This window comes from Asterias rubens, chromosome 7, assembly GCF_902459465.1.
Source record: "Asterias rubens chromosome 7, eAstRub1.3, whole genome shotgun sequence".
Taxonomy (NCBI): domain Eukaryota; kingdom Metazoa; phylum Echinodermata; class Asteroidea; order Forcipulatida; family Asteriidae; genus Asterias; species Asterias rubens.
Window position 1 is genome coordinate 6,193,927 of NC_047068.1, and position 12,553 is coordinate 6,206,479.

Below are 12,553 nucleotides of genomic sequence, written 5' to 3' on the forward strand. Positions count from 1 at the left end.
AACTAAACTGTTGTGTGATATGTGTGTCCTGTGTACATGTAGGTGCATTTACTACATGATATCATACTACAGGCTGGCATAGATTATCTAGAATCCAAAACCACACTTGATGATAATGAATGGTCAGACAGTAAGAGGGTTGACTTTGTACCGTGTAGAATGCTTTCGCCACATGAACTCATATTGCTAGACTTGGTTCAAGTCGGGTCTCATGCTGACCGACTCCGTAAGTAATGTACTACAAACTTTTTGTAACGCACACCCTCTAGTTTTGATTAATTGCCAATCCAGTGACTCTTGATAGTTGATTGGCACGTGAGGGCGCACTTCGAAAATGCTGAAATCAATTCTCGATGTTTATTCGGAGTGCATGCAGTGGGTATTTAGACAAAAACAAGGCTTGTGAAAATCCAACATGGAACATGTCTATTATATTTCAGGCAAGCTTAGTATGTATCTATCATAAATTATTCCAAACCCGCAGTGGGTGATATTGAAGGGTCAATTAGTAGGAGGGTTACAAAGTTGCAGTTCAAATTATTTAGGATTAAGCTGATGCTTAACATCCTTTGTTCGCTAAACAGGACAACAACGCCCTCACGCCGAGGCAGAAGAGCCGGTCCTGCCTGACGTCCACCAGCAAGATGACAGGTAGGGCCCTTAGCCCTAGCCCTAGTCCCTGTAATGCAGTAGGTATGCATGTTCTTAAAGTCAGCATCAAATCCCGTCTCCATCCATCAAGTGGTTAGACAGTCACTCATAGCTCACCGCATTGGTTCTTTTTAGAAAAATAATAATAATCACTAGGTATTTTAAGCGCCTCGCGCTAAACCAACCGCGGTGTGCTTTACAACATAAAACATGCTCCAAGAGAACTGTTCCAGAACCCAACACTACTCAAAAAGAGATATTCACATGGTATTACTGCAAACAGCTCAGTGAGAATGGTTGAGGTGGTTGGGCTGGTGTAATGGTATCTTCTCCTCGCCTTCAACCTCTGAAACCCCGGTTTTGAACTATGTTTGGGGCACTATGTGGATTGGGTTTTTAGTTCCTATCTGACTGCGTGGGTTTTTCCCTGGAATAATTTTCTAGGGTTTTCCTATCACATCTCTAAAGTTGAAACTTCCTTGTTGTTTTCTCTCAACTGGGTTATTGGGTAGTACTTGGCTTTACAACCAGAATAAATGAAATTAAGTTAAATTAAATGAAGCGTAATATAGCGTCGATATGGTATTGGTCAGTTTGAATATTTGCTCCCAATATATCACAAAGATCCTAAACTAGACCAAGGTGCTCTACGACATTATTAGCCCTGTTAATCTGGCTGATTTAAACAGCGGCGAAACTTCATCAGTGGTGAGCATGCAACTTGCTCAGCCCTCACAGGTTCCTATTTGTACACCTGGGTAAATAGAAGCAATTCATGGTGTGTTACTCACAAGATCACTGTTGATAATGTGGGGGCGGGGCTATGGGTCAGCCTGTTTCATTATTCATGGCCTTCTTGTACTTTTTGAAAACACTGTTTTGAATACTGGCTAAGGCTCCTCCATTAATTATGAAATATTAAATATGAAACCACCCTTGTGGTTTATTACTTTTTATTAGAAATAAAAAGTAGCACCTCCTTGATCCTCTGGCTGTCGCTTCCCAGGTTGTAATGTAAACTTGGGTGTGATACCAGCCGTCGATTTCACAAAGAGTTAAGACTCGTCTTATCTCGAGTAAGAACAAGTAACTCGTCCTAACTTAGGATTAATCTTAAGGTCTGCATGCTACAGTGCAGGGTTGGAACTCATCCTAAGTCCTAAGATTAATCTTAAGTTAGGAAGAGTTTTGTGAAATTGATGGCTGGCTACATAGCAGTTACAGGTTGAATAGCTTCTGACTGGTCCCCCCCCCCCCGAACAAATATATTGACAAAATAAGGAGACTGCAACCAAGGGCTAGATAGCTCAATTGGTAGAGCGCAGAAACCAAACCACATTGCAGCCTTGAATCCTGAGTCAAGTTCTTTTTTGTTCAACCCTGAAACTATTTTAGTAATTTAAAAAAGTTACATTTTTATTATGGAGCTTCTTAGAAGCAAAACCACCAACAATCATCTCCCTATCCATACTTAATTTCTTCACTTTCCTGTTTTTACAGCATTTCTTCCCGCGAGACAGCTCTGGAATTGGTTCGGTAAAGCAACTCAGCGTCGTGGGGCGAAGGGCAAGGCCAGGAAAGTCTTCTACAGATCAATAATGAGGGAGAACGAGATCATTAGGGTGAGTTTAACTTTGCCACAACTAATGCAAAATTTACACTCTGAATTTTGTTTTAAAACCTTCTAAACATGTGCACTCCAACTTTGTCCCCCGTGAAATCACCTTGCCTTGTTGAGTCGAACGGGTGGAAAGGATTAGCTTGGAAATGGCACTGTAAAGCATCTAAAAGCAAGCATCGTATATTTATCCATAAAGGATCCCTATATTTTGGAGAGTCTCTTCAGTCATACATTGCAAAATCAAGAATGACACGTGATGTATATTCCACCAATCAAATGACTGGGATCTGTGTTTGTGTGTGTGTGGTATTATATTCCTTATTTGATTTGCATTAATATTATTAGGGGTTTCGGTCTAACAGCCTGACGGCACGGAATTCACGTAAATTCAGAACAAAACACTGAAATCAGTCTATAGCTGCACCATTTCCCAATAAATAGTGTTTGTTTCATGTTTTCCCCCCTTGTGTTGACGATATTTAAGTTTTTCTGGTCGTCTCTCGGTTACATGGCGCATTATCCATTCCCACATCCCGATGTATGTAAAAGTCCCAGTCAGGTACCCGTGTCCAAACGAGTCACGTACCCGAGATCAGCGCAGACGCAAACATTTAAACGCAAGAGGTCGCTAAACAAGTTTACCATAATTTGACGGTGCTCTGTATTTTGGAATTCTTCTCTGATGTTTTATTGTATGTGATCTGTATGAGACCCAAACTTTCAATTAATAGCAAAGATCATAAAGCGCCGTAGTTTATAGGCGCTACGGCGCTATACGATCATAAGGTCATTATTTTACACTTTTGACATACTTTTGAAGCACATAGCCCTCTTTGACCTTTTCTTACGGTCTATACAGCCAGTTAAAATGGTTAACAACCAAACTAAGCATTGGACCTGACATCTAAGTATGAACTCAAATTTTCTATTTTTGTTCCACCAGCCGAAACCCCTCTGTGTTTCGTTTTTACGAACACTTAATTTCTAGTGATTCAATTGCTTTTTTATTGTTTATTTAATTGCTTTTATATTATTTATCTAATTGCTTTTAAAATGTTATTCAAAGAAAGTGAACGATATCAACAATATATTTTTACACAAACATATCATTGTTTTTAGTGTAATAAAACTTTCCTCTTATTTGACTGTATTATTTACCACATGGGGGGCACTTTCAAGGGTTGATTTCCAGTGCGTGATATTTACACTTTTTTTTTATAAGGTTGCCTTTTTATATTATGTTTGTATCAATGGCCAAATAAGTAATAGTAATGACAGCAATGTGAAAAACCATTTTGTTTGACTTGCTTTGCACCACGTACATTTGATGTTCACACACCCCACCACCCCCCCCCCCCCCCCATGGTCAAAAATACTGCAAATTGCTGCATACATCTTTGAGAAGTATATCTTTCATTTGTAGTTTTATGTTTGTTTTGTTTTCGTTTACAAAACAAGAACAGTTAGGTAGTTGAGTTTCAAGTTAGGCCTAGTGTTTACTTCTGCTTTGATTATGTAGGATCATTTGCATAGAAAATCATTGTTTTTGTTTTTGTTTTTTTCTCTTGATGTGGAGTTATATTACTCCGTTTATTCAACATTCATCAGCAAAGGCATACATCAAATAAACACACTATCAAAAGACACTCCGGTAAATACTTCTAATATATAACAGGCACAGTAAGTAACAGAAGCTCAGAAAATAACAATAATAATAACAATAACAATAACAATAACAATAACAATAAACAAAATAATTAAATAGTTAAATGAATACCTCTATTATATATACAAATATCTACAATTTAGCGTGACTCGGGAATCACGTGGTTCGGGAAAAAACAATACTGACAACAACAACAACAACAAATTAGAAAAACATGATACATATGGGACAAAGGAAATAACTTGGCCCTTGGTAAAACAGGCAATTAGTAATTAAAACTGACTTCGTCCTTAGTGGTGAAACACAAAGCATTGTTCCTAGTATAGCAGCTTTTGAATGATTCTGGTTTTAACCTGTTCTTTTCCATTCGAAGAAAATATTTCAAAGATAACTTTAACTGTGAGATGATGTCGATTTCTGCTGGTCTGGAATCATTGTTCCATAAGAATAACGATCCTTATTTATAAAACTCAATGCATTAATAATATGGTTAATCATAACCTGCTCCCAACAACAATCAAACAGCATGTTTGGTTTGATTCTGTTGGACTGGCAGATTGATTATGCTTTTAATATAGATCAGCCATACCAACTTAATCAGAGTCTGGTGATGAGTTACTGAATGTGTTGGATTGAGGACTGTGCAAGCAAACTGATTATGCTTTATATGGGATCAGGCATACCACCATAATCAGAGTCCAACAGTTTGGGTGTTGAGTAATCATACGGTGTTGGGTTTTGTAAGAGTGAGGAAGGATCCTAGTAAAACATCCAAGGGAACTAAAGTTTAATCGTCGTCCCAAAATGTCTGAAACCATTTCTTAATAATTCTAATTATTTTCTCAACTGATCCACAGCAAGGGGATGCAGCCGTTTTCTTATCTACGGGGCGCCCTCATTTACCGTACATCGGACGCATTGAAAGCATGTGGGAGTCTTGGGGCGGTAACATGGTCGTACGTGTCACATGGTTCTATCATCCAGAGGAGACGAAAGGAGGTCGCAAGTCACATGACGGAAAGGTCAGGGAATTGTTTATTATGCTCTTGGGGTTAGCTTCAGGAATCAAATTAATTCAACATAATGTCTGGTCGTACACAAAGAGTGCTACCTTTTTACCTGACCCCCTAAAAAAAAGGGTAGCACTGGTCAATGTTGTTTGTCAAAAAGCTTTCAGTGTAGCTAGGCAAATGACTTGGAACAATCTCCCTACTGTCATTAGGGAATCTGTTACTTTATCTACATTTCGTTCTGTGCTAAAGAGTTTTACAGTCTACCAGTGTGTTGTATAACAGGGGAACTTTATCAAATACATTAGGCATCCAAGGTTTACTGAATGCTATAGCATAATGGTCAAATAAACTAACTTTCTTCTAGATATTCCTTTAACCTTTTGTGTTATCTATGGTGTAGATGTTGCTAATTGAAACTTAATTTTTATTTTTAGTTGTTCACGATTAATCTTTATTACTTCACAATCTTCACCAACAGATGGCGCTCTATCAGTCCCTCCACGTTGACGAGAATGACGTCCAGACAATCTCCCACAAGTGTGAGGTGCTGTCGGTGGACGAGTACAAACGTTTCATGACTGGCAAGAAACACAACAAGTTTGCCGTCGATAATGAAGACGTTTACTATCTTGCAGGAACGTATGATCCCACTAGCGGACACATCACATCAGTTACGTAGGCACCCCAGCCTAATTTTGACATCCATCTTTGCTATACATGTACTTCAACAGTGTTAAGCCCCAGTTCATATTTCCTGCGAATGCAATCGCAATTTTGATGTCACAAATTCGCAATGATTAACTGTCAACAGTTGAACCGAGTTCAATTCCTGCGCAACTGCGAATACAGCACTGTGACGTAAAAATTTGCTTCGCATTCGCAGGAAGTATGAACCGGGCTTAATGAAGGCAGATTTCCAGTATGACAACCTGCCTCAACCTCCCGTTAACCGCAATTCATCACATCGCTCACGTTTGCGCCCTAGTCTGGGTTTAGACATCTATAAACCCTTTTCACATTGCTCTACCCTGGGCAATGAAGGCTGGCCCTTTCACACTATGATCACTTGACTGCCTTTCTGCCCCGTCAAATGGGCATACCCCGAGGAATAGCCACCCCTACTCTGGAGTAGGGGGAAGCGGTGAAACCCTGGAGTATTCTTGAAAAGTGGAACTAGAACCCAGTGGAATAGGGACCTAAGCGGGGACAGTGTCAAATAGCGCGGGGGTAACGTAACGGTTATAAAAAAAAACTCCTAGGGCCTCCCAAGATCTGTGTTCCACCGGGATAAGAGATACAGATACATGGGTAACCGTGAAATAAAAAAACGGAGTAGGGGCTTAAAAAACTTGTAGCGTCTCCCGTGGGCTGTATTCCCCAGGAATAAGAGATAGAGTTTAAAAAAGAATTATAGTTACTACACTTCTATAGAAGAAGTTTATTGAAGGTAGATGTCAAATATGCGCAATCGCCCTCTGCCCACATTGGTCTATTTAAAATAAAAAGTATACAGTGATCTAAAGTGATCTAAAGTACAGAGAATAGAATCCTGCTGTTCAAATTGGAAAACATTTATGGGGTTTATTTTTCATTCAAGTTTCCCTCCAAATAAACACTGAACTACAGAGAATTGACATGAAGGCATTTTGTGTTATCTCGTAGTTCAGTTCGAATGATCACATTGGGTTGTGTACAAAATTGGAACAATTGACGGGAATAACTCTTGAGGAAAAATATTGCCTTGAGACGGCTGTCTTGCACTACTTTCGTTTGTCAACACACTGGGTCTGTATAAAACACTGTCTTAGTGTTGCTCAGTAATCTCTGCATCAAGTTCGCAGAACATCAACATGCGCACCTAGCCCAGGCAACGCAGTCTGTTGTACTGATGGCTGCATCGGGTGCATGTGTGTGCTTATTTAAGACTCCGTTTTTAGACTATTAGAACAGACTGACACTCAAGTCTTGGGTTTAAATCAGACTTTTTTTGTCAACCCCCCCCTACGAGTAAATAATTCATGAATTATTAGATAAACAAGCTCATTTTGGATTGGGAAGTAGTTTATTGGATTTTGATCACAAAGTGTGATTTTATGGTTTGGTTTGTGGTTATATATAGATTTATTTGATCTGGACATTCTTTAATTATGTGACACTTACTTCTGGTTTATAAAAACAAGATCACTGATAAAACAAATGTAGATATTTTTATATATTTTATGCCTGAACTTGTTGAAAGTTTATGATGTATCAATGTGTTTTAAACAAAGCGTAATTTATCACAAAAGGTAAATTGATTTTATTAGAGATAAGTTTTTAAGAATCTTTGTTCAAAGATATCAAAGTTTGATTGTTTTTTTTGTACGGTAAATTTATATCCAATTACTGCTATCAAAGTTGACTGCTTTTTATATGGCTTTGGTCGTGGCTAGATCACTGAAGCCATAGCCGAAATGCACAGGCTGTATTGAAAGTGGCAGTTATGGCTACGACTACAGCTGGATCACCATTTCATCATGCATTGAAGTATAACATGTCCTTAACAACATCCTTAGCAACAGCGTAGCCATAGCTGATTCAAATTCCACCACAGCTTCAGATCATGTATAATTTTATAGTCTTTGGCTATGGCTAGAGGTCATGACCTCTCACATCCATCCTCTCTCAGTAACTTTAATAGTCTTTGTTTTGTAGACTTATCTCAATATAGTTCTACAAATCTGTACCATAGGTTCACATTTTTTAAATAAGATTTTACAAAAATTGAAAAAGAAGCTTTACTTTTAAGTTTGCAACTGTGATTGTCTTAATAAAGAAAGGAACATTTTTATGTTCAGATTCCTAAATGGTCTGAACGATTTTCAGAAAGTCTTTCTGTGTGTTTAAAAAAAAATATATAGATATAGAAGGAAATCATGAGTTTACTGGTGAGTGGAAAGGTTTGTAAGTAATTCAACTGTACAAATAGATGAATATTTTCTATGTAAATGGTTAAAACAAAGCATTGCCGATCTATATTGTATATTTATTTGTAAATACTGTATGTTTGTGTTTCAGATTACATATACGAAGTGATGTACATAATGTATGTGTTTAAAAAAAGAAAAAGAAAATTATACTTTCTTCGGTACATTGTTGATGATAACCCACCATCTTGTGTTTGTTTGTTTAAAAAAAGAAAGAGAATAATTACATTTCCCTGTAATTTGTCATTACTAATGTTAATTGAAGAGTTAAAGTCAAAGACACGCATATTTTGTATTCAAAGTAAGAATCAAGGTGAAACTAGGAAAACAATGTTTCTTTGTGAGAGGAACAAGACAAGTATTCAACTAAGTGTCAATTCATTCAATATTTTTTTAATTTTTTTTTTTTTTTACTTATAAGTGAAGTTTAAACAGTTGCAAATTTGTTGTTGTTATTATTTTGTTGCCAATTTTACCAGTTTTTAAAGCCGTTTTAATTTTTGGGAGACTTGAAATTTAAAGTTTTAAAATGTTTTATTGGGTTCACAGATGTATTAATATAAATTATATCACTCGTCATATATCTGCGAAATCATTGGTGGCGAACCATTCTGTGTAAAATGAAAAAGAAAACACATTTTTTATTTACGTTTGGTTTTTCGATAGAGTTTAAGCATTTTTTTATTGCAGATAACCGAATAGTTTGAAAATATAATAATTATGTTATGTTGTGTGGTTTTGTCTGAACTATCATTATCCACTGGATGTTGAATGATCGAACCCTGTCCGAAGAGGGTGTTTATACTTTTAATTCAGTCTACGTACAAAAAAAAGAGGTAAATTTCAACCGTTAGAAAAAAACACGTACTGGTCTGACGACTGGATTCTGCTCGGGTCGAAACATCGGTCCTTTTTCGGGCGGTAATTTTTTTTGCAAATCCGTTGCACAGATTAAAAATAATTAACAATGTCCAGCAACATTTATATTGAATTTTCTTTTTTGTTCTGGTGCAAAACAAAATTGAAGCCAAGGCAGGAAATACAAAAAAATGAAAAGCCAAATCAAAGAGTTTTCTCCATTTAGCATAGGCCTAATCTTTATTTTTGAAAATCATGAAGTGAACTTCTGACTATTTGTTGCTCTAAGTTATCAGCCGCTCGGCCACATTCTTGTTTTACATAAATAAACTTATGCCGGAAATTAACGAACCTTTTTCGTGGCACCGCAGAACTAATTCAAAGAAGACGAACTTGTAAACCAAAATACCATGTATTATGTCACAACAGAAATAAACAAATAAAAGAAAACCACTGTTAAACCAAAATACCAATTGAATTCTACGGTAGTCTTATTTTTTTCTGTAGTTTTTATATTTTAATATATTAACCTGAATAGAATTGTCCTTAAGGCAAATTTCAAAACTTGTTGACTCTTCACCCTTTGGACGTAGCAATCACATAACTAATTACATTAACAAAACTGCATAAACAGCTACTTTATCATCAAGGCCCAATTTCATAAAACTTTTAACCAAACTAAATACTGCTTATAAGCCAAAAATGAGTGGGGCACCAGTTGTAACAATGTAAACGTGATGTAGTTTTGGCTGGTAACCAGTATTTGCAAGCAAGCTATTTCTTGAGCTGTGCTAAGCACATTTTTGTGCTTACAAGCTTTATGAATTAAGCCCAGATACAGTTTTTATGAAATTAGTTACCACTTCCTTCCTTGTTTTTAAACTATCAGACTTACAAAGCTATATTAGTTTAAACAATTTTGTTTATTGTCTATACCCTTTGGACATTTTGAAAGGTCTTAAATTTTCTTACAATTTCTTTCCTTTATTCCCCAATGAGGCGGGGTATTATATTAAAGCAGTCACACAAAATGATATATAGAAATTCACGAAGATTTCTTTTTTATATAAAACATAATTCCAGACCTGGTTTCTGGTCGTTGTATTAATACTGTTCTCTTGGTGTAGGCAGCTGATTTTGGAATAAATATATGTGCTCTTGAGTGGCCCTATCGGTGTTTCTTTGGAGATAAAATATAGACAGTACGGGGGGCCAAAATGGTCCTTAGTTTATCCGTTTATCGGAGATCTTTAGGGAATTAAACAGAGTTGTTTTTATTTTGAATAAAGTACATGAAACCAAAATGTTGTTTTCAGTGTGTGTTTTACTGGAGTTGCAAATGTTGATATTTTAATCATTTTTTATATTCTTATTCGCGTCCATGAGTTGATTTTGTTTGCCCAAACCTCAAAAGATGCATATGGCCTATTGTGGAAGAAATGGACAGCGCCGAAACTAGTGTAAAACGTTTGGGGCCAAATGGGGTGCACAATTTTGCCCAATAAAACAACTGCAGCTTTAGTTTGCTTTTCCATTACACTTTCAGCGCTCTCGATATGTCATTTGACATTTACTATGTGTTTTTTTTTTCTCTTTCTCGATAACCCGGGAGCTAGAATCAGAAACAATTCTCTCTTAGCATTTAATAAAAATAACACAAAAATAATTTACAGTTTTCAAACACTGAAAATACTATTTAAAAGTAAACAAAATGCAAGTATTTTTATACGGTAACCGTCGATTTTAACACTAGGAGTCAAGATTTCAGATTGGGGGGGGGGGGGGCTACCGTGTGTGCTCCCTCTCTTAGTTACGCCACCGGAAAACGAATACTCATTTGCAACTTGTGAATTGCTTTTGAAAATAAAGCTTCGGTAATCTTAAAAGCCGCGCATTGTGCAACCCGTTGGAATGAAACTTTAAACTTAAAAAACTCCCGTAGATACTGAAAAAAAGGGAGGCTGCAAGTCTGATGTGATGGGATTCGAACCCACCCACATGGATAGATCCTGATTTGGAAAAAGAAGAACAAAAAAACGAAAAAAAACGAGTGATTTTTACCCGACATTACTTTCAGCTTTATACCTAAAATGTTGATATTGTTTTCAAATTTCTCCCACTAGAACTCAACTTATTCTTATATTATTTAGACATAGAGAAAACGAAACCGCGTTCCTGCAACGCCGGAAGCCATCTATTTGGCCAATTTGTATTTTGCATAACAATGGCTTGAAAATGGTGTTTGCATTTAAAGAACGGGTTCCTCAATTGTCAAAAAGAATGAAAGCAAAACAAACAATCTTTCTGCTATTCTGGTTTCAAGGTTCTCGGTTTATCCGTCGTGATCCCTCCGTCAACATTTGGAGAAAGGTTCCCCTATTTACTGTTTAGGGCTGCCATTAAACGCTACGCTTCGACTGGCAACAAATAGCTTTAATATTTGCACAACTGCTCCTATATTTTGTTTTTCACAGAATAAACACATTGACTGAAACACATCAGTTTACCGTCAACATCATTTAAAATTCATACCTGTTGCTCTGTATTGGTAGGTCGGGACAAATCAACCGTAACACAGATTTGAAAATAACTTACAGGGTTTACAAAAGGTAATGGTGAAAGACAATTCTCTTGAAATATTATTCCATGAAATGCTTTACTTTTTGCGAAAACATTAAAGCAATTATCAATTCTCGATATCGAGAATTACGGATTTATTTTAAACACATGTCATGACACGGAAAAATGTGCGGAAACAAGGGTGGGTTTTCCCGTTATTTTCTCCCGACTCCGATACCGATTGAGTCTAAATTTTCACAGGTTTGTTATTTTATATATAAGTTGTGATACACGAAGTGTGGGCCTTTGGACAATACTGTTTACCGAAAGTGTCCAATGGCTTTAACACTAATTGGGCTTTCGCAAATAATTGCCGATTTCTTTTGAAGCGAGATTTGTCAGTAATAGAATGTTGCCTTTTTCAAACAAAGATGGTTATATCTCTAAGGCTCAAATGACCAGCGCATAGCTTCATACAGTTCTATTTACCATTCCTCCATGGTTTACCGTAAGTTGAAGGATGCTGGACTAGACGCTGAAGAGCTCCTCACGGTATACAAAGGCTATATTCGCCCAGTCCTCGAATATGCAGCCCCTGTTTGGAATGCTGGCCTTACCCAGAAGCAGGTGAACCACCTCGAGAAGATCCAGAAGCATGTATGTCACTACATCCTCTCTAATGACTACACAACATACCACAATGCTCTTTCTATTCTTCAATTGGACTCCCTCCAGTCTCGAAGAATCAAACTCTGCCATCAATTTGCAGAGAAGGCAAGTAAAGATTTTCGAGGTGGTTCGCTGCGTCTGTAAACAACTCAACAATGCAACTGTGCCGACGAGCTAACTGTAAAACCAACAGATTCCAAAATAGCCCCTTGCCCTACCTCACCAAGCTCCTGAACTCCTGAAACCATTCTAATATATTGCTAAATTTCCTGGTCCTAAATGTATATAAATGTAGTCAAACTGTTTGTACATTTCTGGCAGGTCCTTGTTTTTGTGATTTTGGGGGTCAAATGTTCACTATGTATTTTCATAATAAGCTTTTTAATAATTATTGTAATATTTTTAATGATTGTTAATTAAGTCGCAATTCAACGGTATGCTGCGATGGCATTTTTAAATAAATAAACCATTCATAAACGATTCATAAGTTGGCATACTGTGTGTTTAAAGAGTGCTGTGTCATTGATGTGGAGAGAGCACGTTTCCTGTG

At 36.9% G+C, this 12,553-nt stretch overlaps 1 protein-coding gene across 5 annotated transcripts in view; it reads left to right on the plus strand.

Annotated features, from left to right (window-relative positions):
- The window catches only part of LOC117292713 (trinucleotide repeat-containing gene 18 protein-like), a 64,328-nt gene extending 57,370 nt beyond the window's left edge, over positions 1-6,958 (plus strand). For 4 of the 5 annotated variants that reach the window (XM_033774855.1, XM_033774856.1, XM_033774858.1 and 1 more), the window contains 4 exons: positions 585-693; positions 2,152-2,273; positions 4,796-4,960; positions 5,430-6,958. In XM_033774855.1, the coding sequence (XP_033630746.1) occupies positions 585-693; positions 2,152-2,273; positions 4,796-4,960; positions 5,430-5,630 (597 nt within the window). In that variant the 3' untranslated portion in view covers positions 5,631-6,958. The remainder of the gene's footprint in view (positions 1-584; positions 694-2,151; positions 2,274-4,795; positions 4,961-5,429) is intronic. The other variant, XM_033774857.1, reaches the window with a different exon arrangement.
- Positions 6,959-12,553: the final 5,595 nt, after the last annotated feature.